Consider the following 27,644-nt stretch of genomic DNA (forward strand, 5'->3'; position numbering starts at 1 on the left):
CTGCCTTTATCTCTCTTTGGTAACAGAGCAAATTTGCTCAGGACCCAGCACAGGGGGAACAAGCAGACTGTTGACTCTTGAGCAAAACCTCCTCTTTGGAGGGCAGCCGAGGTGGCGGTGGGATATGCATTGGGAGGCCAGCGGCCTCTTGCATAACCCTGGAGGCCTCTGCCCACCCAGGCCTTTTCAGGGTTAGGGGTGAGCAAAACCGCAAACTCATGCCCAGTTAATTTTTTAAGGCAAAATCAACAGGCTCAGCAATGATTAGCAGCTGGGTAAGTTGGTCTTAATCAGGCTTGAGGAGAGGGAGGGAGGAAGGAGGCTAGTCGAGGCCCAGGGATGGGGCCCAGTTATCAGTTAACCACATGAATGTTGCTTCCTTCCAAACCCACTGGCCTTCAGCCCCGAGCTCCCTCATCTTCCTCTTGGAAATACTCCTGTGGCAACCCAGTGGCCACCCGTCATCGGGTGAACAAACACAATACCACTCACGGTCGGTAGGAGGTGCTACCAGGGCTCATGAGGGTTTCGATGAAGCAGAAAGGGCTCATTGTTAAGATGACGCTCACCCCACCACCACTGCGTGGCTTTCAGCAAGTCCCTTTCACCCTCTGAGGCTCCCTGAGCGGCCCCAGGTCTGGGCCCCCAGTCTATGGTTCAGTCTGTGGCCAGCTACCGTTCCCCTGATGGCCTCAGTGTTTCTGCCCACAAAATGGGTGGGTTAGCCAAGACATCCCTTCCGGTCTTGAAGTTTTGTGGGTGCCTGATTTGATTAAGCCACAGTGGTCTGCGCCCAAAGTGCAGAGGGTGGTATGAGCAGCATTTTAGGAGCTCAGGGAAGAGAAAGGGCAGGGACCTACCTGGTATCTGCTCTTGGTATCGGCAAGCGCCAGATCCCAGCTCCAGGAAGACGGCTGTCCTCTCAGATGGGAGACAGGGGTCCTGTGGGGTGGCTGTGGCTGTGACAGGGGCCCTAGGTGGCCCAGATCCCCTGTTCCTGGAAGCTGGAAGCCGCTAAAGGAAGCAGCAAGGCCGGGCCAGCCTCGGGCCAGGTGGCTGCCTGGACTGGAGTTTGGTCAGTGGTTGGGGACCTATATTGTGAGATAGTTAGGACTTTGTCCACAAACTGGAATTTGAAATTTCAAAGGGGCGAAACTGAAGGGCCCTACCCCACAGTAGAGATGGCTCTTGGCTTCTTTCCTCCACGACTTTTGTTCTTTGTCTTGATAAGTCCCAGTTTTCCCTACACTGCTCCCGGAGCAGCAGGTGGGGAAGACAAGACGGGAGATAGTGGCGTGGTGAGCACCCAGGGGAAGCGAAGGTGCCGGGCAGCCCTGGGCGGGTGGAGGATGCCCCTGCACCTGCCTTGCCTGTGCCCAGGGACAAGGTGTTTTACTTCTCAGGTTCCCGGGTTCCCCTGCAAGACCAAGGCAGTGAAGCCACCAGCCCCAGTGCCCTAGAATTCTGAAGTCCTTTCTGGGATTTCAGGAGTCATGATCCAAGTAGGGCATAGAGGGGCAAAGCCCTCAAGCTCTGGAGGCAGGACTCGGGTTCAAATGACAGCCCCTCCCTTATGAGCTGTGTGGCTCTGGGCAAGTCACTTCACCTCTCTGAGCCTCAATTTTGTCATTTTTAAAATAGGGATGACAGGCCGGGTGTGGTGGCTCACGTCTGTAATCCCAGCACTTTGAGAGGCCAAGGTGGGCAGATGACCTGAGGTCAGGAGTTCGAGACCAGCCTGACCAACATGGAGAAACCCTGTCTCTACTAAAAATACAAAATTAGCCAGGCATGGTGGCGTATGCTTGTAATCCTAGTTACTCGGGAGGCTGAGGCAGGAGAATCACTTGAACCTGGGAGGCCGAATTTACACTGAGCTGAGAACGTGTCATTGCACTCCAGCCTGGGCTCAAGAGCAAAACTCCATCTCAAAAAAACAATGAAAAAATGGGGATGACAATAGCCCCTATCTCAGTGGGCAGATAATATGAGAAGAGTAGAAGGTTTTTGGCACCAAGGCTAGCACAAGATTTCTCTGTAAATATTAGACCTTATTAGAAGGTAAAAGAGAAACTATGTGGTTCATAGCTGCAGCACCCTTACCGCTGTCCACAGCAGAGGCACGAGCTCTCTGCTCCTGCCTCCCCGACTGCAGGCTGCCCAGGGCAATCCCTCCTTCCCATCTCAGTTGGATCTCTCGGTGAGCTCCGAGGTCCTTTGCTATCTCCCAGGATCTGCTGCCTCTTGAGCTGGGGCCTGACAGAGCAGGTGAGCAGAGGTAAAGAACGGCTGCTAAGTCGATGGCGCTGAGGCCAGAGCTTGTTCTTGGCTGGGCGAGCGGTACCTGGAGCTGTCCTAAGCAGGGGTCCTGATTCCGACTGATTATGTGGCCAGTGTGTCATGGAGTCAATGATCAATGACAGTAACTGCTACTGTTGTACTGTGCACCTACACTCAGTTGTTTAATGCTTGAACCATCCCTACGAAGAAGGTATCAACCCAGTTTTTCTGATGCTGAAACTAAAGCTGAGAAAGGTAGAAGTTGAGGTCACAGAGTTTGATACATGGACACTGCTTGGATTTTAACCCAGGTCTATCTGACTTCAACGTCTGTGGTTTTTTCCCCTAAAGAGAGGTCAGGAGGAAGAGCGGGCTAAGAACCTTATTCACTCCATCATTTAATCTTTACAACGAACTACAAGTTAGACCCATTTTACAGAAAGAGTAACTGAGGCTTTGAAATAATAACTTGCTTTGTACAGACCGCTGGCCCTGAGCTTGGAATATAAACTGTCACTGATATACAGGACCAGAAACCAAGACCCACAGGCTCACATCCATTCAGTTCACAGAAAGAGGCTTATTTTTTTTATAAGCATAGAAATAAAAACCAAACCAATACTGTGACATTTGCTCTGTGACTTGCTGTATTTATTATGTGATCATATGAAAGCATCTGAGCATTGTCAGGATCATGTTCTTCCTCATTGGAGGGTGTTATGAAGCTGCTTTCTTTTTCTCCATTAGTTAAAAAATTCCCTTGGAGGAAGGGAATGAAACTTTTTATAATTGATATGTAATAATTATATATATATGTGTGGAGTTCATGTGTTTTGAGACATGCATATAATGTGTCATGATCAACCAAAGCATTTAGGATATCCATCACCTCAAACATCTGTTCTTCTTTGCGTTGGGGACATTTCAAATCTTCTCTTCTAGCTATTTTGAAATAAACAATCAATTATTGTTAACTCTGATTATCCTACCGTGCTATAAGCACTAGATCTTATTCCTTCTATCTCACTATATTTTTGTATCCATGAACCAACATCTCTTCATCCCCTGAATGAAACATTCTTTAAAAAAAAAAAAAAAAGTCTTGCTCTATCACCCAGGCTGGAGTGCAGTGGTACAATCTCAGCTCACTACAGCCTCCACCTCCTGGGTTCAAGCAATTCTCCTGCCTCGGCCTCCCAAGTAGCTAGGACTACAGGCACATGCCACCACGCCTGGCTAATTTTTGTATTTTTAGTAGAAATGGAGTCTCTACGTTGGCCGGGCTGGTCTTGAACTCCTGACCTCAAGTGATCTGTCCACCTTGGCCTCCCAAACTACTGGGATTACAGGCGTGAGCTACCTCGCCCAGGCTGAAACTTTCAAGATCTCAAGATACCATACATTTAAAGCACCCCAATCTCTTCCTTTTCCACATCCCATTCTTTCTCCTCATCTAACATGAAGAACATTGTATTAATCTGATTTTTAAGGATTTTTTTTGTCTGTTATGTGTTAAGGATTGTTTGATATCCCAATGAAAACATTCTGCATTGCAGACAAAAGTCTGCCTGTTTCAGGAGCATGAGATCATTTCATTCCTAGCCATTGTCACAAAATACGTGGAGTCATATTTAAAATATAAAGTGGTGACATGCATATGTTTAACATGGAAATACAAAGCAAAAAGATGGATGTGCAATGTCATGTGTATTAAGTTCTCTGTACTTATGTAAATGTAACTAACTTGTCTGTCTGTTACTGAACTGTGGGTGCAAGGACACATCTCCGGCTACTTTGCATCTGTAATCCACAAAGGTTCTGGGCAGCTGCCACTTCAGTCTTCTCTGTATTATCATAGCTTGGTTTAAATAAACTATGCAGTAACAACAAACAACAAGAACAAAAGAAATAATAGCTTGCCTGAGGTCACAGAGCCAGCAGACCTTATAGGTGGTGCATCGTTTATATGAGGAATGTGTATCTAGAACATATTGTTTGGCGTTGACTAAGGGTGGAAATGACTCATGTATGTAAGAGGTTATGCGATTTCCGTAATGAGCGGATAGATTTGCTTACGGGGTAGGTTATAACGTGGTGAGATGTGAATCCAGAATGTGCCTCCTAGGCAGTCATGCCGGTTGCACATTTGGTAAGTCAGGTATGTCGTGGTTCGTGTATCTAGTAGCTCATCATTTGCAGGCTGTCTACCTAGTAGTTCTTGTGTATAACGGGTCAAGACTGACACAGTGTTAGTTCTAGACTTATTTGATTGATTCTAAGATATCATCTATAGAAAAATGCATTGTTATTTTTGTTATCAATGAAATTCTGACATGCCGTTGATCACATACCCCCACCTTTTGTTGTTGTTGTTGAGACAAAGTTTCGCTCTTGTTGCCCAGGCTGGAGTGCCGTGGCTCTATCTCGGCTCGCCGCAACCTCCGCCTCCCAGGTTCAAGTGATTCTCTTGCCTCAGCCTCCTGAGTCACTGGGATTACAGGTGTGCATCACCATGCCTAATTTTGTATTTTTAGTAGAGATGGGGTTTCTCCATGTTGGTCAGGCTGGTTTCGAACTCCCGACCTCAGATGATCTGCCTGCCTCGGCCTCCCAAACTGCTGAGATTATAGGCATGAGCCACCACGCCCAGCCTCACGTTCCTCTTTAAGCAATGTGGAAGTGTGCCTCAGAGTGGATGAGGCCATGTATTACTGGGTTGTGTGGGCAGTAGCTGTGCCTGTGGGCTGCCATAGGTGCCAGGCAGGTGGCAGGGACCTGGGCTTGGCTTCTGGAGGCTCCTCCCGGAGCTGCCCTCTGCTTCTCTTCTGTGTTCATCCTTTAGTCGGACCTTCCCTTTCTGCCCACCTCTGCACTTCCACCAAGGCCGGCGGAGCCAGATCAGATATTCCCGAGGTAGGCGTGGGAGAAACCCACCAGTATTTTATCTCTTTCAGCCCCTTATCAAATCTCAAAGTGTGGGTTGTTGGGGGCTGCCTCTTGCTCCCTCCCTCAAAGTCTTCTCCTGGCCAATAGAAAACTCAGCCAGGGTCATCTTTCCATTTTACAGAGGGAGAAATTGAGGCCCTGAGAAGAGATAGATGTAAATAAATCTATTGGTATAGCGACTGAGCTAGTTCCTAAACCCAGGTCTCCTGGCACCAGATCTAGCCTCTCTTCTCCTCCAGAACAGTTGCTCCCTCCCCACTTTCCCAGCAGGAAATAGCACCCGCCCCCCTACTTCATCTCAGCTTCAGAGGTCAAATCAAGTGAGGAGAATAAAGCCACGCAGGGCAGAGAAAGGGCTTCCAGCAGTGGGAAGAATGGAGAGGATGCCTCCTCATACCCATCAAACACACATGCCCTGACTCCCACTTGGTGTTTTTTATGCCATCTCATTTCTTTCTCAAACCACCCTTTGAGGTTGATGGTACATTTTACAGAGAAGGAAACTGAGGCTCAGAGAGGAGAATCATTTACCCAAGGTCCCACTTAGCAGGTGGTAGGTGCCTGAATGTAAATCCAGGTCTCTGTCTGCTCTGGGAGGGGGTGAGAGTGAGGGAAACAGGAGAACATGAAGGGAAAATCTGAGATGGAGTCTGTCTGGGCCAGAAACCCCGGGAGCTGTGGGAGATGGTGGGGGGCAGGGTGGGGTCTTAGGGAGCAGGATCGGGGAATTGGAGGTGAGTCTGGCCCTCCCAGCCTTCCAGTCCATTCTGCTCCCAGGGGAACCAGGAAACTGCAAGGGAACTGAAGGGAGCTCCCAGAACAAGGATCCAGAAGATTGGCATCTGAGGCCTGGGATTTAGGTTTCTAAATCTTGGGCCATGGGGCAGCCTTATCTCTACAAGAGCATTGAGGGTAGAAGTCAATGATTTGGGAAGTTATTGAATGAGGGGATCTCAGAGGGAGGCTGTCAGTGCCTGATAGTATCAGTTAGAATGCCCGACTTAGGATGACAATGGCTTGGAGGGGCGGCTGAGTCAAGGGTCAAATGAGTGCCCGTGCGTTACGTTACGATGCCTGCCTTGTACAATTGATAACTGAATATCGGTGAGTTAGGGCCCCAGCAGTTGTAATTAGCACTCCGGGTGTCAGCCAGAAACCAACAAACAGCCAAATCCCTGCAGCCCCGCCCAGCCTATCCACCGGCGGGCGACCGATTAACCATTAACCCCCACCCCTCCCTGGCAGAGCCTCCACCCCTCCGCAGAGGCTAGGCCTAGACTCCCAGCAGATCTTCCCAGAGGACGGTTTGAAAGGAAGGCAGAGAGGGCACTGGGAGGAGGCAGTGGGAGGGCGGAGGGCGGGGGCTAGGGCTCAGCCTTTGGGGTGGGCGCCAGGGCAGGGCAGGTGGCCGTGGTGTGGAGGCAGGGGAGAATGCGCCTCTCCAAAACCCTCGTCGACATGGACATGGCCGACTACAGTGCTGCACTGGACCCAGCCTACACCACCCTGGAATTTGAGAATGTGCAGGTGTTGACGATGGGCAATGGTAGGTGGGGGCAGGTGTGCCCAGGTGTGCCAGTGGGGGCATGTGTGCCTGGGTAGAGGAGCGAATCTTTGGTACTCAACTTTGGGGTGGGAGGAGATTGATAGAAAATGGTAGGTTGGTCCTGCAGTCTAGCACAGGTATTGCCGGGTGAAGCCCATGTGCCCAGGTATAGCGATCACAGGCATTCCGGGTGAAGGGCCAATTTCCAGCAGAAGTCAACCCCGGCCGTTCCTCCCAGGCCCTTCCGGTCCCCACTGTCTCGCAGCGGCTCTGCTTGGCGCTTGGCGCAGTGACGTGATGGTGAGCTCCCTTTCGGTGCCCATCTCCAGCGATTCAGCCTGGCACAGTCCCTTCTTGAACCCCTCGGGCCTAGGTTCAGAGAGATGGCAAGGGGTGTTGTGTCCCGGGAGGATGGTGGTTGGAGACATATATCTGCATTTCTCGGTGTCTTTGGGACTTCCCTAGGGCAACTGGCACTCAGGGAAAATGGAGTTCTCAGGGCAGTTTTGCTAACTACAAAGCCAGCTCAGCAGTGTGTGTGTTGTGTGTGCGTTCGTGTGTGATCATGAGTTTCCGTGTAAGTTGTATGGGTGGGGTGATGCCTTCAGGAACACATTTGCCTATGTGTGTTCATTTGTCTCTGTGTGTGAGTTCTGTGCCGATTTCCCTTTGTATTTATTGAACGGGTCCCTAGGAGGTGCCCATGTTGATCTTCTTGTGTATGTAAGTGACTGGGTGTACGTGTGTCTGGATGTTTGTCCATGCGTGCTGTGTGTGTGGGTCATACAGCGCATGCGTTTGTGCGTGTGGGCCTGTTGGAGTGCTGTTCTTCCTGCACGCTTATCCCGTGTGGGCGTTTTGTCGTGTGCCCGTATCTGTGCCTGCTGTGTGCATCTGCAGCCCCCTGTACCTCGGGTGAGGTCAGCGGTCTCTGGTGTGCATGAACGCCAGACCCAAGTGCAGGATTCTGCTGTTGCCGTTCACCAAGTGAGCTTCACATCAGCAGCATGTCTGTTTATCTCTGAGCAGGTTTTGTTGCCGGCATTTCTCTCCAGATTTATGTGTCCACTCTGACATCACTGGAGCATACCTGGAGGGGTGGGCCGTTCTCCTCCACAGGGAGGTAGGGGAAAGGAGGGGGTCTGGAAACCCCTCCTGGAGGGAAGGGCCCCATCGGGTCCCAGGCCAGCCTCAGAGGAGAGGGGACAGGCAGCTAGCTGAGGTCAGCCTGCCACCCTGCTTCCTTCTGTGTCCTGGAGCCACACAGCCAGTATCAGGCTGCAGCTCCAGCTCCAGCTGAGGCCTGGCAGCTTGTGGTCAGCTCAGCTAGAGCGAGGAGGCAGCCGCTGGGCACTGCCTGTGGTCAGCTCAGCAAGTGTTCGACTGCCCCCGCTGTCCAGTCAGTGTGACCTTGGGCATGTCACCTCCCCTCTCCTGGCTTCTGTCTCTTCTACAAAACGGGCTTCATTCCCCCAGGCCTGGTGGCTGGCCGGCTTTTAGGCCTGTCTGAGGACCACGCGAGGAACTCAAGGCAAAAACGCCCTGGAGATGTTAAACAAGCTGCTGCCGCACGAGGCAGAGTGTCCAGAGTGTTGTGTGTCCCCAGGAGGATCACTGCCCTGTCCTGGCAGCTCCCCGCCCCCATCACTTTTTCAAAGCCTAGGAACTGTGTGCTCCTGAGGCAGAGGCCAAGCCACTGAACTGGGTGTCCCACAGATAAGACCACCTCCAGCTCTGGAGCCAGAAAGATCTGGACTAAAATCGGGCATGGATCCTTCCAACCTGTGTGAATGTGGCAAAGCAGTTTCCTCTCTGAGTCTCAGTTTCCTCATCTATAAGATGGGAATACGTAATAGCGTCTGTCTCCCAGGGCTGGCCAGAGGATAAAGATAAGGTGCCTGGGTGCTGAGCCCTGGTAAAGGGTCCTGGCCCCAACATGGGTCATCTCAAGGGCTCTGAGCATCTGTAAGCAGGGTCCCCAGTATTCCTTGCTGGAGTTTGAAGTGTTCTAGATTGGGGTTATATGACGTTGTCCTCCAAAGTGTTTTGGGTACATCCTGGGCTGGTGGTTCAAAGACTCAAAGGATATTTCTCCCCTGCCTACTCCCTACCCCAATGCAGCAGCAGCCCTGGGGGCTCCTTGTTCATTAGAGGCCCCAGCAGACACCTCAACACATGTGGCTCTGGCTGGAGTAGCCCAGCAAACCTGGACCATAAGCTCATGCCTCTGCTTCACCGCAAGCAGTGTGATGACACCAGGAAGCCACTTGTCCTCTCTAAGTCTGTGTCCTCACCTGTGGAATGGAGGTGCTTGGCTGACCTCAGAGGGGAGATGACAGAGCTGACAGCCCCCAGCCTATCCTGCCCCTGAGGTGGGCGCTCCTCCAGCCTCCTGCTGAACAGCCAGGAGCTGTGGGGTCAGCTCTCCCTGGGGGTCGGGGGAGGAGAGGCTGAGGGAGAAAGGGCACCCATGCGGCTTAACAATTATCGCCATCTCCAGGAATAATTCACCAAGTGGAGGGGGGCCGCACCTCTTGGGACACCTGGGAATCTGCGATGGCAGAAATGAGACACGGCGGTGTCTGCTTGTGCGCGGAGCCTGGAAGTCCTCTGCTCCGAGAGCTTTCTTCTGCAGAAAAGTTTTTATTTCACAAACACGTGGCAAGCACTTCACATACACATGTGAGAACTCACTGAATCCCCGTAACACACCGGGGAATGTCATGGTCCCCATTGTACAAGTGAGGACACAAAGACATAGAGAAGTAAATGAACACAGCCAACGTCACATGGCTAAGAAGTGGGCAGGCTGGGATTGAACCCTGGGCAGAAGGCCTTCAGGGGCTGTGCTGTTACCTACAGCGCATGGCCCTCTCCGCGTCTTAACTGGATGACCCCGAGGAATCCAAGGTCCGATTCAGGATTTCTATGAATACACGTGTGTGTGTGTGTGTGTGTGTGCGCGCGTGTGTGTATGTGTCTGTGTGTAGGTGTGCATGTGTGTATATGGGTATGGACTATGTGTATGCATGTATATGCGTGTGTGCACACGTGTGTATATATGTTTGTTGATATGTGTATGTGTGCGTATTGTGTGTTCGTGTGTGTATGTTGTGTGTGCACATTTGTGTGTACATGTGTGTGACTGTGTGTTCATGTATGTGTGGACTGTGTGGGCGTGTGCATGTGTGTGTGGTTGTGTGTGGACTCTGGTGTGTGTGTGGTATGTGGTGTGTGTCTGCATGTGTGTGGACTGTAGTATATGTGCCTGTGTGCGTGCGTGTGTGCACCTGTGTGTGTGTGTGCGTGTGGACTGTATGGTGTGTGTGGTTGCGTGTGGACTGTGTAGTGTATGTGGACTGTGGTGTGTGTTCGTGTGTATGTAACTGTGTGTGTGTATGTAACTGTGTGGTGTGTGTCTGTGTTCATATGTGTGGACTGTGGTGCGTGTGTGTGTGTGTGGACTGTGTGATGTATGTGGACTGTGGTATGTGTTTGTGTGTGTACATGTGTATGTGACTGTGTGGTTTGTGTCTGTGTGCATGTGTGTGGACTGTGTGGTGTATGTGTGTGCTTGTGTGTGGCGTGCGTGTATGTGGACTGTGTGGTGTATGTGAACTGTGGTATGTTTGTGTGTGTGCGCATGTGTATGTGACTGTGTGATGTGTGTCTGTGTGCATGTGTGTGGACTGTGTGGTGTGTGTGTATGCTTGTGTGTGGCATGTGTGTGTGTGGATTGTGTGACACACACACTTGCATTTTCCCGGGGGCTGACCCATTGCATTTGTTATCTTCTCCAAAGGGGTCTATCTTTGGTTAAAGATTTGCTGACCAAAAGGGGGTTCAACTGCTGCTATTTTTTAAACTTTGGAAACAGACCAGTCAAACTGCTCCCTTTTATGGTTAGGGAAACTGAGGCCCAGAAGAAATTGAAGCAAGGAGAAGAAGTTGCCCAGGTTTACAGGCGAGTTAGTGGCAGCATCAGCACTGGGGCTCAGGACTCCTGGCACCCAGCCCGAGATCCTCTTTGCCACCTGCCTTATGACCCCCCTCACATTTATGTAGATGCAGTAGCTTTTGCCTGTGGGCTGAGAGGGATGGGTGCCATGTCCAGACCCTCCCAGGAGGACACATGAGTGACTGTTCTCGGCCCAAGTCTTTCCTGTTCCCCAGAGAATTTGTGGGGCCCCTGGGCATGCAGCTGAGATCCACCCAGCCTTGGTGGTCGCTGGGTGAGAACTGAGGGACGGGACCTGGTTCTGGGGAGAATGTTTCTCCCTTCCGCAGCCCCCTCCCCAGTTAGGAGAAGGCTCTCACCCTGGAAGGTGGCCAGGTTTTCATGCCTTCCTAGAGACAGCTGGGGCTCGTGGCCTCCACCACAGGGAGACGCACACCCTCAGAATCAGCTCTGTGAAGTCACCACCAGCCCCAATTTACAGATGTGAAACTGAAGCTCCAAAAGTCAGGAGGTCACTGAGCAGGGAGGCGATGGAGTGGGAACAGCCATTGGATATGGCTGAGGCTGAAGCCCTGGAGAGATCCCCGCAGGGCTCCCTTAGATGTCTGCCTTTCTGTTCTTCCCGAAGCCTCACTTCCTCTCTCCTGCCACAGACACATCCCCGTCGGAAGGCACCAACCTCAACGCGCCCAACAGCCTGGGCGTCAGTGCCCTGTGTGCCATCTGCGGGGACCGGGCCACAGGCAAACACTACGGTGCTTCGAGCTGTGACGGCTGCAAGGGCTTCTTCCGGAGGAGCGTGCGGAAGAACCACATGTACTCCTGCAGGTGAGGAGCCTCAGTTTCTCCAGCTGGGAAATGGGCACACTTGGGTTCATGTCCCCAGGGTCTTTCTTCTCCCTGAGTGGGTCCCAGAGACAGCTACCGTTCAGGGCTTTCAAGGCTCTTCGAGTTTTGTAGGCTTTGTAAATCCAAAGAGGACATCTATTCTAGGAACCACATTTACTGATCATCAAGCTACTGCCTGCCTTTTATCAAGCTCTTATCCAATGCCAGGCGCCATACTAAGTCTTCGTGTGTATTTAACCATCCCCTTGAGCCCACTGTCATTTTTCCCATTCCACGAGGCCTCTTCTGAAGCCTCGGTAGATGAACCCATCTTCCCGTCTGGTGCTTTTTCTGGTACAAATAGGAGATTGACCCCACACCATTCCACCTACCCCAAGGGCTTCCACCAACCCCAAAGTCTTCCCAAGGCCCTGGAGAGCCCTCTTTCGAAAGCATCTCCTGTTGGGGGTAATCACAACAATAAAATCATGGCAGCTGTCAACTGTGGGCACTTGTCATGTGCAGATACGGGCCCCATCGGTGCATGACTTCATTTCACCTGCCAACACCCCTGTGAGATGGTTACTCTTGCTATTCCCATTTTATAGAGGAGGAAGCTGTGGAGGGCTAGGTATCTGCCCAAGGTCAACCAGCTTGAATCTATGGCAGAGCCAGGGTTGACACTCAGGGCCCCACCCATCAGCACAGTGTGACTCGGCCTCTACTTCCTGTCCCCCTCCAGAGAGAGGCTTATGTGAACCAGGCATTAACTCTGAGCCATAACCAGGAGCCTGCTATGGGTTCCGGGCTTTTGTAGGATGTGGTGGAAATAGCAGGGCTCTGGTACTTCAGAGGTCAAGTTTCCCAACTCAGCTCTAACCTCAACCAGCAGAGTCACCCAGGACCACACGTTGCCTCTCTGAGCCTCAGTTTCCCCTTGTTTAGCAGGAGAGGACTGGAGCCTTAGGTCGTAGCACCTCTCCAGCTCGTGGTGGGTTCAAGGGAGAAGTCCGGGGGTGAAGGGATGGCGGCATTGAGGCTGGGGGTCCACTGGATAGCCAGGGCCCTGCTTCTGTCCTAAGAGGAGGAAGCTGTGTCTTCTCCGTCCAACCATCCAAAGCCCTCCCCAGATTTAGCCGGCAGTGCGTGGTGGACAAAGACAAGAGGAACCAGTGCCGCTACTGCAGGCTCAAGAAGTGCTTCCGGGCTGGCATGAAGAAGGAAGGTGAGCCTCGGCCCCCTCCCCACTGCCCCACCTGCACCCACAGCTCCCCGACAGTCATTTACAACTGGAGCCACACTTTATGACTCAGTGCCAGGCCCCAGGGTGACTGGCTAATGGCCGAGAAGAGGGAGGGCCTGGAAATCTGACCATAGGGAGCGGCTGGGCTTGGTCTTGAGAAAGATTCAGAGAGATAAGCTCCCACTCTTGGCTCTTCAGGCTCCCAGCAACCACCACCCCTGCCTGCCTGCCTGCCTGTCTGTGCCACCACAAGGTAGCCACGTTGGGTGTTTTTTTTTTAAATATGATATTTTGAACATTAGGGCAAGCATAGAGAATGACATTACAAACATCTGTGAACTCACCACCCCAACTTCACAAAGGGGACAACCAGGGGAGCCCGATTCCTGAATTTCTGTGCCAGGGACAAGCAGCCCAATTCCCTTACTATTCATCCATGGGTATCAGGCAATTTCCAAAATCTTCACATTCTACAAAATTGGAACAAGGCTGAGCGTGGTTGCTCATGACTGTAATCCCAGCACTTTGGGAGGCCGAGGTGAGCAGATCATGAGGTCAGAAGTTTGAGACCAGCCTGGCCAACATAGTGAAACCCTGTCTCTACTAAAAATTCAAAAAATTAGCCGGGAGTGGTAGTATGCACCTGTAATCCCAGCTACTCAGGAGGCTGAGGCAGGAGAATCATGTGAACCCAGGAGGCAGAGGTTGCTGTGAGCCTCTACAGTGAGAGACTCCATCTCAAAAAAAAAAAAAAAAAAACAAAGGTGGGGGGAAGTGGAAACAAGACCCCAGAGCCCTCCTGGATAAAGGAGGAAGAGAAGACCAGAGCACAACATTTATTAAGGTCTTGCCAGGCCTTCTGCTACCAGGAGGTATCAGTCACTGGGCTGGGTTCCTTTCGTTTTCATGACAACCCTATATGGGAAAATGTCATGAAAATGAAATGAACCCAGCCCATTGAACCTATTACAATTCCTCCCTTTTCATGGATGAAGGAACTGAGGCCCACAATTTTTAAACAACTTGCCTAGGGTCCCACAACTGATGCTTGGAAGGTCTGAGGTTGAACCCAGAGCTTTGTGCTGCTTGGACCACCTTTGGCTGCCTATTACTTTATGCCCTCCAGATCCCGGGGATGTTTAAAATTGCATTCAGCCCGTTACCAGTGAGCCAGATCGTGCCACTGCACTCCAGCCTGGGCAACAAAAGCAAAACTTCATCACAAAAAAAAAAAAAAAAAATTGCTTTCAGCCCAAGCAAGGGAAGCAGAAATTTTTTTTTTTGAGACGGAGTCTTGCCCTGTCACCTAGACCGGAGTGCAGTGGCACGATCTTGGCTCACTGCAACCTCCACCTCCCAGTTCAAGCAATTCTCCTGCCTCAGCCTCCCAAGTAGCTGGGATTACAGGCATGTACCGCCACGCCCAGCTAATTTTTGCAATTTTTTAGTAGAGACAGGGTTTTACCATGTTGGTCAGGCCCCCTGGTCTCGAACTCCTGACCTCGTGATCTGCCCACCTCAGCCTCCTAAAGTGCTGGGAATACAGGCGTGAGCCACTGCACCTGGCCACAAAAATCTCTTAACTGCTTTAAACTAACTTAAGGCCAGGCTCAGTGGCTCACACCTGTAATCCCAATACATTGGGAGGCTGAGGTGGGTGGATCATTTGAGGTCAGGAGTTTGAGACCAGCCTGACCAACATGGTAAAACTCTGTCTCTACTAAAAATACCAAAAAATTATCTGGGCATGGTGGTGCATGGCTGTAGTCCCAGCTACTCAAGAGGCTGAGGCAGGAGAATTGCTTGAACCCAGGAGGCAGAGGTTGCAGTGAGCTGAGATCGCGCCATTGCACTCCAGACTGGGCAACAGAACGAGACTTTATCTCTCTCAAAAAAAAAGTAACTTGAGTTTATTTTCCAATCTCTTCATTTCCTGCTCCTCTGAACACAACCTTTCTCAGCTCTGTGACCAGCCCCAGACCTTTGCTTCTAGACCACAGCCAAACCTTGGCCTAGTCCTGCTAGTTTTTTACAAACACCCCCCACTTCCCAGCACACCCCAGAAGCAGGAACCTAGGACCCAGCTTGCGCCGGGGCCCACTGAGAATGAGGGGAGGGGAGGCTTTGGTAGCCTCTCTTTCCTCTGCATCTACTCCTGGCCCCCTGTTTTCTCTCCCTTCCCTTGGAAGTAGCTTCTATGTCTCTTCCTTACAGGGCCTTAGTTTGAGTTCATGAGCTGTCTTGGAAAATCTGGGCTCGCTGATCCCGATGCGGGAGCGGGTGGTCCCCAAGGCCTGCACTAAACACTGCACTTCTAACACGTAGACCTCAGTGGTTCTCCAAGGGCAAGAGGGGCTTTTTCAAGCTGCAAATACTCCTTCTTCTCCCCAACCCAGTTTTCAATGGGGTTGAGCCTCTCTCATCCACTTCAGCTTCCACTTTGTGGACTGAGAAAAGTAATGAGTAAAAACATGATGCACGTGTGAACAGCTGGAGGCAAGATAACGATGGAGAACTGCAGTGTAAGGTTCTGACATTTCTGTGGTTGTGATAGTCCGCGATTCCATTATCCCCAAAGCCTAGGATTTTAGGCACTGTGATTGCTCGTAGGTGTCATCCAGAGGGCACTGGTTTGAGAGAAGGACTCTCTCACAATGGAGGTTCAGGTCTGTGACAGGCTGGTGGGAGAGGGGTTGGCAGCCGTCCTGAGTGGATGGCTACCCACCTCCGCTGTGTGTGGCCTGGTCCTGAGTGTGGTCAGTTGTTACAAATAATGTCTCTTATTAGACATCCAGAGTCATTTTCACTTGTGTAATTAGGGACATTTCTGTCCCTTCTGGGCTTCAGTTTTCACATCTATAAAATGAGGACATTGGATAGTGAACCCTTCAGCCCTGTGAGTCTCGATCCTCACTCCCCACCCACCTGCACAAGTTCACACCGCCCACTAGGGTGGGTATGTTTGTTCCCTGGTCCGATCTCGGCTCACTGCAACCACTACCTCCTGGGTTCAAGTGATTCTCCTGCCTCAGCCTCCCAAGCAGCTGGTGTTACAGGCGTGTGCTACCATGCCTGGTTAATTTTGTATTTTTAGTAGAGACAGGGTTTCACCATATTGGCCAGGCTGGTCTTGAACCCCTGACCTCAAGTGATCCTCCCACCTTGGCCTCCCAAAGTGCTGGGATTACAGGTGTGAGCCACCGCGCCCAGCCCCTGGCTCTCTCTTGAGCTGCTGCAAAACCAGCAAACCTCTTACCAGGCTCCTGGAAGGGGGATGAGAGCGTCAGACCGTTCAGCCTTAGCTCAGCCTTGAAAATAGCTGCTTGCTTCCTGGCCCAGGGAAACTGACATGCTGGCCAGAGGATAAGAGAGCTGGCTGATGGCAAGTGAGTGTGGGTTAGTCAGTGTTGTTTACATGCCTGAGTTACCTGGAAGATCATGACACACACAGTCACTTGGTTGTTTTGACAATGGGCCAGAGTGGCAAAGCGCTCAGTTGCCACTGTGTTCAAGCCGTGGGAAGTGAGGGTATTCCTAGCTCTACCTAAGTATTCTAGGCCCCACCGCTCCATCTCAGCCTGCCGGGGAGCTCCCGAAGTCAAAAGAAAGTCCTGGCGGAAATCTCACTGACCAGGAGAATTGGGACAAGTTTTCATTTCTTTTTCTTGATGACCTTAGTGGAATCTGGGGACTAAAACCCAAAAATAGTCCCTGAGAACCAGAAAGTGTAAGCTGGGAAGGTACGATTTTGAGACCAGCTGAGTCTGTAAGAGGTCATCAAATCTGCCTGCTGCCCAACTTTACGGAAAAGGACACTGAGGTGAGGTGATGGGTCAGGGATGGAGTCAGGTCTAGAACTCAGGCTCCCCAGAGCTGAGCACACACCAAGCTCCCTGGAGTGAAACTTGCAGTGATCAGTGTAGGAGGTACATTTCTTTCTTTCTTTTTTTTTTTTTTTTTTTTTTTCCTCCCACAAGTAGAATCTCTTAAGGAGGTACATTTCTTGATCTGGATTGCTGAAACTTTCTCTCAACCACAGAGAAGGGCTCCAGGTCTCATGGGCCTGTAAGTCTCTGCCAGAGGATAGTGCACCACGGCTGGAAGGGGCTCCTTGGAGGGACAAAGACTCCAGGGACAACCCTGGGGGGTCAATGGGCCAAGAATTCTTTCCTGTAACCCAAAGCCAGGGGGACAGACACCTGCTTGGGCCTCAGCTGTCAGGCCCAGGACAAATACCTGGCTCCTGGCATCAAAAACCCAGCCCAGAGAGCGGACCCAGGGTTGCAGGAGGTGAGCCTCGGTGATGGGCCAGAGGCCGTCTGATGGGACCTTCCTCGGAAGCCCCGGCCCTGCTCCTCACCAGTTTTCAATGGGATTGAGCCTGTCTCATCCAACTTCAACTACCCAAGAGTTCCCTGGGAAGACACACTCATCTCCTCTCTGCCTCTGCCCAGGTCGGTTAATATTCAATAGAAGTTACATTAGGTCCCCGACCCTGCTAATACTGAGCAAACATTTGGAAAACATCATTCCGTGACTGAGCTCGCGCCGGGCACTGATAACGCCCGCCTAACCTTGAGGAGCCCTATCCGCAGCTGCTGACAGCAGCCCTTTCATTCCGCCCGCCGGCCACTCGGCGCCCTGGTGGGTGGGTGCGGGCGCTGGCAGGAGGCTGCTGTGGGAGGGGTGTGGGGGGGCGGGGCAGATGGCCGGGGCAGGGGAGCCGTGCTCTGAGCTGGCCCCATGCACGTGGTGGGTCTGAGAGGAGGTGGCTTGCCTCTGGACTTCTGTTCTATCCCACTGACTCCCAGGCTCAGTGCAGATGATTCAACTTTTCTTCTCTGATTTTAACAATGTGTCAACATCAAGAGAAAGTTGCATCTCGGGGGTGTCAATGTTCCCTGGAGAAATAGGGTGCTTATAAGAATGAGAGTTTATGATTAGCCTTGGTGCCTCACACCTGTAATCCCAGCATTTTGTGAGGCTGAGTGGATCACTTGAAGCCAAGAGTTCGAGACCAACCTGGGCAACATAATGAGACCTCTATCTGTCTCAAAAAAAAAAAAAAAAAATTATTCAGGCATGATGGCACACACCTGTAATCCCAGCTATTCGGGAGGCTGAGGCAGGGGGATCACTTGAGCCAAGGAGGTTGAGGCTGCAGTGAGCTATGATCGTGCCACTGCACTCCAGCCTGGGCAACAGAATGAGACCCTGTCTTGGAAAAAAAAAAAATTAATTAGAGCTTGTCTCCTCCAACGCCTTTTTTCTCTCACTGCACAAATATTTATTGAGCACCTACTGTGTACCAGGCTCTGTTCTGGTGACTGGGACTATAGCAGTGAACTAGAGGGATGGAGTTTTGGCCTTCTGAAGCTTTCCTTCTCAGAAAGAGACAGATAGTAAAGGAAGTAACAAATAATTCTACAATAAGTCCCTTGAAGAAAAACAAACCACGGTGGGTCAGGGCCAGGGTTGGCGGTATGCTGTGTTAGACAGGGTGGCCGGAGAGGGTGTCTGACAGGCGACATTTGCAGAGGCAGAAGTGAAATGAAGATGCAGCAGTGCTGTACGGGAAAGGGAATCCCAGGCAGTGACAACAGTGACCCAGCAATGTGCGGATGTATCCAGGCGGGAGCCGGGTTTTCCGGGACAGAGTGGCTGGGAGGAAGCCAGTAAAAGGGGCAATCAGAGAGGAGAGGAAGGGCCCTGAGGACTCGTGAGGTTGGAAGGCACTGGTTTTGAGCAGCAGGGGACGTGACTTGGATGTGTTTGAACGGATCCCTCTGTCTCTGAGAGGAACACAGACTGCAGGCGCAAGGCAGAAGCAGAGCCCAGGAGGACGTGGATCTAATCCGAGACACAATAGCTGGGAGCAGGGAGGGAGCAGCGGGTCCGTTTGTCATGATCACTGACAGCACTGGGTGTGAGGAAAAGCCAAGGAAGGCGCCCAGGCTTGAGGGACTGGAAAAACCAACCTGCTGGTCCCTGAGATAAGACAGAGTGCAGGGAGCTGGCAGGGAGAGAAATCCCTATGGGTAGGGACACTGAGGCCCAGAGAGAGGCGGCAGTTGCCACAGGCACCCAGAGTGGCAGGTTCCAGACAGGAAGCCAGACCTCATGCAGCTTCACGCTCCCTCCTTTCCAAATCAGCCAAGCCTCACTCCACAGTGAAGCCTCCTGGACTCCAAGGGCTATCCCGTCCACTGTCGGGATGGTAGAAGGATCATCTTCTATCTCAGGTCAGGACTGACCCAGATTGGGGCGGGCAGTGGAGCCTGGGGCCCCAGTGGACAGTGCCCGGAACAGAACAGTGGTGGGAGGGAGGAAACCACCTGGCCTTGCTGACGCTGGGAAGGTTAGTGTGGAGTACAGGCAGCTTCTGCAGATAGACAAAACCATCGAGGCAATTGCAGCCCCCAGAACCCCTTGTTCAGGAATCCCCAGGCCGGCTCCGTGTCACCCAGAGCAATTTGTTTTGGCTTGCTTTAATCACTTTCATTTGGAAAGAAAGGGACCCTTTTGTAGACCAGACATCTTTAATCTGGTCAGATCCCCTCCTCAATGATCCAGACCCATTTCAAGCCCATAGCTGAGTCATCACTGGCTTGCATGCCCATGATGATGGGTGGATCACTCCTGTAGCCTCTCCATTGTGTGGGGGGCAGTTTGGATGTACGGAAAGTTCTTCCACCAGCTGAGTTAGAGCCCGTCTCCCCTCATTCCACATGCTGATGTGGGTCTGTCTTCTGGACATCCCCACCTCCTGTTCCCACTCCTCATCAGTCACAGACACCCCCACCGCCTCACTCCGCCTCTGCTCTCCCTGCTCACCCCTCTCTGCCTCCTCACAGCCGTTCAAAATGAGCGGGACCGGATCAGCACTCGAAGGTCAAGCTATGAGGACAGCAGCCTGCCCTCCATCAACGCGCTCCTGCAGGCAGAGGTCCTGTCCCGACAGGTACCAGGGTGACCCTGCCGCCCACCCAGGCATCTCCCACACTACAGAGGAGCTTACCTCCTCCGCCTCCGTTCTCCCCAACCAGGCCCTGGAACGGCTGATGGGAGGGCCCTCCGATATTGCAGAAGAGACACTGAGTCCAGTGTTACATGGTCCAGTTAGCAGCAAAGGCGAACTCGAACCTGGCACCCTGGGGTACTTTCTAGTTCATTGTGCTGCCTGCCTCCCACAGGCCAAGCAGAGTCTTCTCGTTCACTGGGGGCCTGCAATCAGCTCAGCCCTGAGAGAACAGAGCAGTGGGTCAGTGCACAGAAGTGGCAAAGTGGAGCCCAGTCCATCCCTTGCTGTGTGACCTTGGGCAAGTCACAGCACCTCTCTGAGCCATGGTGGCCTCGTTGTCAGATGAGGATGACCATTTTTTGCCCTGCTTCTCCTCTAAGGCTGAGAGACTCCTTGGGGCTCTAAAGCTGATAGAGGAGGAGGCAGGGGGCAGGTAGCAAGTGAAGACCCAGAGGGAGTCCTTCTCCCTCATCCCTGCCTCCTCCCTCCCGCCGTTTTTCCCACTAGCTTCCTTCAGAGCCGAAAGGCACCCACTGTCCAGCTTCCTCCCAACACCTGACTCCAGGGAGGGGGCTCTGTTCCGAGGGCAGAGAGTGCAGGAGGGCCCAAACATCTCCAGCATTTTCTTCCCTGTGTCTCTCTAAGATCACCTCCCCCGTCTCCGGGATCAATGGCGACATTAGAGCTAAGAAGATCGCCAGCATCGCAGACGTGTGTGAGTCCATGAAGGAGCAGCTGCTGGTTCTCGTGGAGTGGGCCAAGTACATCCCAGCTTTCTGTGAGCTCCCCCTAGACGACCAGGTGAGGGTGGGCGTGGATGGTGGGCGGTAGCGGGCACTGGGCAGCCAGGATGCGGCTGGCTCACCTGGGATACAGCTGCGACTGGCTTGATTTTATTTAACAAAATGCGTAGTGCACACGTGTGTCTGAAACTGTTGAGATCACCTTACAATCACTAACTCGGTTAGCTCCTCCAACAACTCTGTGAGGTAGATACGAAGGGACTATTATTACAGCCATCTCGTAGGTGAGGAAATTGGGGCACAGAGAGGTTAAGTAACCTGCTCAAGGTCACTAGCTACTGTCCAGCACAGCTGGGATTAGAACCCCGGCAGGGAAGCTCCAAAGTCCAAGCTCCTAAACCATTGCACCATGCGGCGCTCCCAGGGGGATGTTGACAGGGACCCTGGGACAGGGATCAGGAGATTGTAGTTTAAGCTCTGGCTCTAAGACTGGTTGTCTGGGTAATCCTGGGCAGATTACTTCTTCTCTCTCAGCCTCAGTGTTCTCTTATCTGTCAAGTGGAAATGATAAGAGCCACTTCAGAGTGTGGTTGGGAGGACTGAGGACATTACTGCCTAGAAAGTGCAAAATTCAGGTAATGGAGCGAGCTGCACCTTGGCTGGACCACAGCCACTCTCCCTAAACAGAGTTTCTTCCTTGTTTCCCAACAAAGCAGTTGAACTCTGCCTCAGAGTTCCCACCGTACGTTTTTTTTTTGGAGTACTAAAACATCCCTGGGGGAAGAAAGGGTTGAAGGACGGTGGCATGTGTCTGAGGACAGGTGAATTTCAGAGATGCCACCTACAAAGCTCCTGCCCAGAGCATGCCTTGTTTCCTGTGGGAAAGAGGAGCTGGGCTGGGCCACCTCCGCAGCTTCGGAGAAAGCCTCTGGTGCGTTCGCTTACCCGTTTTGCGCCTTTGCATAAGACACTGACAATGCGTGTCGGTCCATGAAAGCTTCTGAGAAGCCTCATCCAGGCAGCTGTTTGACCTCACAGACACCAGGGCTTCCCAAACTCCCAAGGCCCCAAGATTCTCCTGGAACACCTATTAAACCTGCACATTGGGACACTGTGAAAACACTGGTTTGGCTGGTCCCCAGCCTCATGCAGAGGCTGGACCCAAGGCCCTCTTCGATGACTCCTCCCTCCATTAGCAGAATCGACGGGGCAAGGATCTTGGACAATCTGCCCCTACCCTCTCCCCTGTTTCTTGTGCTCTGGCCCCAGTCCCCTCTGCTGGAGTCTCCACATTAATGTTTAATCCCTCCTGTTCCTTCCCAGGGGCTTAGCAGGGCAACAAGATACCCCCAACCTGAGCAATTGTTAACCTCGATTTCCCACCCAAACCTCCCTGGCTGGGGCTCAGAGCATTCTCAGAGAGCAATGATGGGTGGCCAGTAGCACAGGACAATCATTAACACACACCACCCTGACCTCCCGGCCCACCCCCAGAACAGCTGCCATGTCAAGGGGTTGAACCTGGGACCAGAAGGGTTCTCAGCTTCCCATTCCTGGTGTATGAGGAGCCCAGCTTGCCCAATGCCGGTGGGGCACCCCAGGGAAAGTCGGGGCATTGTCCTCCAAAGGGCCCCCCAATTCTGTCGACATCGCCCCAGGAACTAGATTTCCAGTTTGTATGCTTCCTGGGGCTGGATACAGTTGGAGAAAGAGATTGCGGCTTAGAGAGATAAAGCCATTTGCCTGACATCACAGAGCAAGTTAGTCCCAGAGCTGGAACTCAAATCCAGGTCTTCTGCCTCACGGCGTGAAGGCCACTGGGTGACTGATGAAAGCCTTGCACAGTGCCTGGCGCGGCAGGTGCTGGGCAGTCAGCATCCTTGGCCTCCCTCCATGCCAGTCACGGAAAGTGGGTTTCACCTCCCGGGCAGTTTCCTCTTTTTCTGTTTTCCTCACAAGGTTCTATCCACGGAAGATAGAAGGGGCGAGGACAAGCGGCTGCCCAGGAGCAGCTAGAGCGAGCGAGGAAGTCAGCTTGTTTGCTCATTCATTCATTCACTTCCCCTTTCCTTCCTTCCTTCATTCGAATATTTATTGAAGGCTTATTTTGTGCCAAGTACCTTCAAGTACCTTCTCTTTTTCCCTCTAACAATTTCACCTCCTTAGAGGCCTTTTCTGACCTCCCCATCTGACGTAGCCATTCTCACCCCATTGCCGCCATCATCCTTCCTACTCCCTCCCTCCCTTCTTCCCTGGTCCCCAGCTTTCCTCCTTCTTCTCTTCCTCCCTGTCCTTCCTTCTTTCCTTTGTGTTGTGATCATCCTCTGTCCTGTGCACTGACTTGTTCTAAACTGTCTGTTCCACACCCTCCCCTATAAAATGTGAGTTCTGTGAGACTAGAGACCTTGTCTCTCATTTTTAAACATTGTGCCTCCATTGTCTTAAAAACTGTCTGGGATTTGGTAGGCATTTCGGATTTGATAACTAAAAGAATGAACAATCAAATGAATGAACAAACAAAGGCATTTTAACCTTCTGGTTTGGCGTGCTATAGAACTTTCAGACTCCCTAACCAAACCCTGAAGATAAGATCCTTGAGGCTACCAGCCTGGTGCGGTATTGTGCCAGGCCATCCTTTGGTCCTTAGGCAAGCACTAAAGCAGATGGCTCTCAGTGGGCTGGCTCTGTCCTTCCGCAAGCTTGCTGGACCCCTACCTACAACTCCAGTCTTTGAAGTCTTGCCTTATACATCAAGCTGATTCTCTGCCAGGGACCAGTGCTCATACCTTTGCCTTGAGAAGGACCAACCCTGAGACCCAACATCCACATCCATGTTCTTGTAATGCCCTCTCAGCATCCTGGAGTCCTGCAATGTCCAGTGGGCAGAGCCCTGGAGGGATCTGCCAGACCAGTGATTTCCCCAACAGAATTACGTTTCTGAGTCAACTGAGGTGCTTACTAAACACAGCTCCCTGGACCCACCCTAAACATACAGAATCGGGATCAGAATCTCAGGGCCTAAGAATCTGTATTTTCAGGCCGGGCGCAGTGGCTCACACCTATAATCCTTTACGTGGCTGAGTTGGGTGGATCACCTGAGGTCAGGAGTTCGAGATCAGCCTGGCCAATATAGTGAAACCCTGTCTCTACTAAAAATAAAAATAAAAATAAAATGGCCAGGCATGGTGGCACACACCTGTAGTCTCAGCTACTCGGGAGGCTTAGGCACAAGAATCACTTGAACCTGGGAGGCGGAGGTTGCAGCAAGCCGAGATCACGCCACTGAACTCTAGCCTGCGCAACAGAGTGAGACTCTGTCTCAAAAAATAAAAAATAAAAATAGAATCTGTATTTTTACAAAGCACTCTTCATAATTCCCCATAGCTGGCCCATGGGTGGGAATTTGGGACCCACAGTTTTGGAACTTTTTGGGATCATCGACCCTTTTGAGAATCTCAAAAAAGAGAAAAAAGCACACAGAATGTTGCTTACCCTTTCATCAGGAACACACAAGGCGGCCAGCGTGAAGCAGCTCCTTGCCCAAGGACACGGCAGTTCAAGGGCAGAGTCCCCGTGAGGTCTCTCTGCTCTGAGCACACGTTATTTCCCCTTCCAGGTTTCTGCAGAATCCCTTCCAGGTTTCTAGTTTTATGGGCAGTCATTTTATGATACCCATTTCACAGTTCAGGCAGGTAGAGGCAGAGGGGAGCTTTAAGCTGACTTGCCCAACGTCATTGAGTTAGATCCGGGCAGCCTTCCCAAGGGTGCAGATGCCAGACACGGTTCCTTTTCTCTTTCAGGTGGCCCTGCTCAGAGCCCATGCTGGTGAGCACCTGCTGCTCGGAGCCACCAAGCGATCCATGGTGTTCAAGGACGTGCTGCTCCTAGGTGAGGAGGCTGCCTGCCCTGGCCAGGGCTCCGTGGAGGACATGCCTAGCATGGCACTCACCCAGCAAGGAGATCCACATGGTGGCATGCAGGGGCAAGGGAGACTGGTCAGGAGTGGCCCTGTCCTCAGACTTGCAAATGGAGGATTCCAGGACTCAGTTCTCAACTGGATACGCCACTCAGATGCAAGGGAACATGGACGCAAGGCATCAAATTCCCAGCATTAAAGTCAGAGCACAGTCAGACTGTCCCTGGAATTACCTGTGCATCTTTTTTTTTTTTTTTTTTAAAGACAGAGTCTTGCTCTGTCACTCAGGCTGGAGTGCAGTGGTCTGATCTCGGCTCACTTCAGCCTCCGCCTGCTGGGTTCAAACAATTCTCCTGCCTCACCCTCTGGAGTAGCTGGGACTACAGGCACATACCAACACACCCAGCAAATTTTTGTATTTTTAGTAGAGACAGGGTTTCACCATGTTAGCCAGGCTGGTCTCAAACTCCTGGCCTCAAATGATCCACCTGCCTCAGTCTCCCAAAGTGCTGGGATTACAGGCGTGAGCCACTGCACCCAGCCTACCTGTGCATTCTGATGTTCTTTCTGGAGTAGGAGCAAGAGGTGGTCAGGAACGGCACAAAGCACCAGCCCATGTCACCTGTGCCTTCATGGCATATTTATTTTTTTATTATTATTTATCGCATTTTAGGTTTTGGGGTACATGTGAAGAACATGCAAGATTATTGCCTAGGTACACACATGGCAGTGTGATTTGCCGCCTTCCTCCCCTTCACCTATATCTGGCATTTCTCCCCATGCTATCTCTCCCCAACTCCCCACCCACCGCTATCCTTCCCCTATTTCCCTCCAACAGACCCCAGTGTGTGATGCTCCCTTCCCTGTGTCCATGTGTTCTCACTGGCATATTTATTATTTGAAATCCTTGTACGGCACACACTGTGTGCCAGAGACTGTGCTCACTGCTTTGCAAACACTACCTATTCTAATACAACGACGCTATGCGGGAAGCTCAATTATTCATTCTCATCTTAGAAATGAGAAAACTGAGGCACAGAAAGCCTGAATAACTTATCCAAATATACCCAGCTATCAGGGGCAGAGCCATTTAAGCAGGGCAGTACACTTCCAGAATCTGGTCCCTTCACCTTGATGCTTTGGTGCCCGCCAGGTGGCCTTTGAATGTCATCGATCTTGTGAAGCATGTTGGTAAATGCAGCTTGGGTCATGTGAAAGGGGTCCTAGAAAGCCAAGCTCCAAGCTCAGCTGGATGACTCGAGGCAGCTCACCTGAATCTGGGCTTCAGCTTCCTCACCTGTGAAATGGGAGTGATCATCCCTACAGGGTCTCCTCCCACAGGCACCAGCTATCTTCCCAACTTAAAAGCCAAAACTAGAGGAGGGGGCTCAACCCAAGGTGACTTCCCATCCTCTCTCCTTCCCAACCCTTCCAGGCAATGACTATATTGTCCCTCGGCACTGCCCGGAGCTGGCGGAGATGAGCCGGGTGTCCATGCGCATTCTTGACGAGCTGGTGCTGCCCTTCCAGGAGCTGCAGATCGATGACAATGAGTATGCCTACCTCAAAGCCATCATCTTCTTTGACCCAGGTACACTGCACACCTCCTAAGCCATCCCTGACTCTCTCTCTCCAGAGCCCTCTGTCAGACTTCTCCTATTGGGTTAGGTACACTGAGTTCACAACCTCATCTCCTGTTAACGACAGCCAGGAGAGGCCGTTTTCATTTAACACATCAAGCAAGTCAAGATTCAAAGGGCAGATATGGCCAGGCGTGGTGGCTCATGCCTATAATCCAGCACTCTGGGAAGCTGAGGTGGGTGCATCACCTGAGGTCAGGGGCTCAAGACCAGCCTGGCCTTCATCTCAGGACGAAGATAAAGCATTCCTACCCTCTCCTGTGGCTCTCGGCTCTCCTCTCCCCATTCTGTTGACTGACTTTTGCATTTGCATTTATACAGAATGTCTTTATATATATATAAAACGATAAAGAGGAAGATGAGCAGTGTGATTGAATGCTCACTAAAGAGCTGTTTTTAAACACTTTTTGTGGATTATCTTGCTTACCAACATGATACCTGTGAAGTAGGAATTATTATCTCCACTTTACAAGTAAGGAAACTGAGGCATGGTTAACTTGCCCAAGGTCACATAACCAGAAAATGGCAGAGCTTGAACTTCCGACCACCTATCGATCCCAATTTCTCTCTCTCTCTCAAGCCCACATTCTTACCCACCACATGCTATGCCACACTTCCCAGAAGGTGAGATTTCTAGTTCCGGTTCCCTCCAGAGCCTGGCCCGGCCTGTATCCTCTATAGTGCTCAGCAGGAGGCCGGACTGGCAGAATCGCTGGGCGAAATGGGCAGGATCACTGATGCTGAGTCAGAGGCAGCTGCCTCCAGCCATTTGAAGAGGCAGGGACCTAGTTCAAGGCCTGGCATGCAGGAGATGCTCAATAAATGTTTGTGGACTGAATGAAATAATGAACAAACATGATTCAGTGGAGAGAGCCCACTAAAAATGTGGGCAAATGTTCTTTCTGCAACTTCCTTTGTCCATGAAAGAGGAAATAAATGCATTACCTCCATGAAGGCTGAGATTAAATATTGGAAGACCTCTTAAGTTCCCTTATAGGCTAAGGATCTAGAATTTAGTCACTGATTTTTTTCATTCATTCTTCCACCCATCTAAATATATATATATATATATATATATATATATATATATATATATATATAAAATATATATATATTTATATGCATATATATATTTGTGTATGTGTATATATATATATGTATGTATGAGCACACACATATTGTCTGTCACTCAAGCTGGAGTGCAGTGGCACCATCTCAGCTCACTGCAACCTCCACCTCCCAGTTTCAAGCAATTCTCCCACCTCAGCCTCCGGGGTAGCTGGGATTACAGGCATGTGTCACCACGCCAGGCTAATTTTTATATTATTAGTAGAGATGGGGTTTCACCATGTTGGCCAGGTTGGTCTCAAATTCCTGGCCTCAAGTATTCCTCCTGCCTTGGCTTCCCAAAGTGCTGGGATTGCAGGCATGAGCCACTGCGTCTGGCCATATTCAATAAATATTGACTATGCATGGTACTAGGTGGTGGATTTAAAATGGCAAAGGCATGGTGGCTCACACCT

The 27,644-nt window shown here is 51.4% G+C and overlaps 1 protein-coding gene across 4 annotated transcripts in view; it reads left to right on the plus strand.

Annotated features, from left to right (window-relative positions):
- Positions 1-27,644, plus strand: part of HNF4A (hepatocyte nuclear factor 4 alpha) — a 79,514-nt gene that overhangs the window by 42,211 nt on the left and 9,659 nt on the right. For 2 of the 4 annotated variants that reach the window (XM_074406567.1, XM_074406566.1), the window contains exons 2-7: positions 11,384-11,558; positions 12,689-12,783; positions 19,656-19,762; positions 20,468-20,623; positions 24,366-24,453; positions 25,917-26,072. In XM_074406567.1, coding sequence (XP_074262668.1) covers positions 11,384-11,558; positions 12,689-12,783; positions 19,656-19,762; positions 20,468-20,623; positions 24,366-24,453; positions 25,917-26,072 — 777 coding nt within the window. Of the gene's footprint in view, positions 1-6,022; positions 6,773-11,383; positions 11,559-12,688; positions 12,784-19,655; positions 19,763-20,467; positions 20,624-24,365; positions 24,454-25,916; positions 26,073-27,644 lie in introns of those variants that run through there. The other 2 variants (XM_003936403.4, XM_003936402.4) reach the window with 2 other exon arrangements.

This window comes from Saimiri boliviensis, chromosome 9, assembly GCF_048565385.1.
Source record: "Saimiri boliviensis isolate mSaiBol1 chromosome 9, mSaiBol1.pri, whole genome shotgun sequence".
Classification (NCBI taxonomy): domain Eukaryota; kingdom Metazoa; phylum Chordata; class Mammalia; order Primates; family Cebidae; genus Saimiri; species Saimiri boliviensis.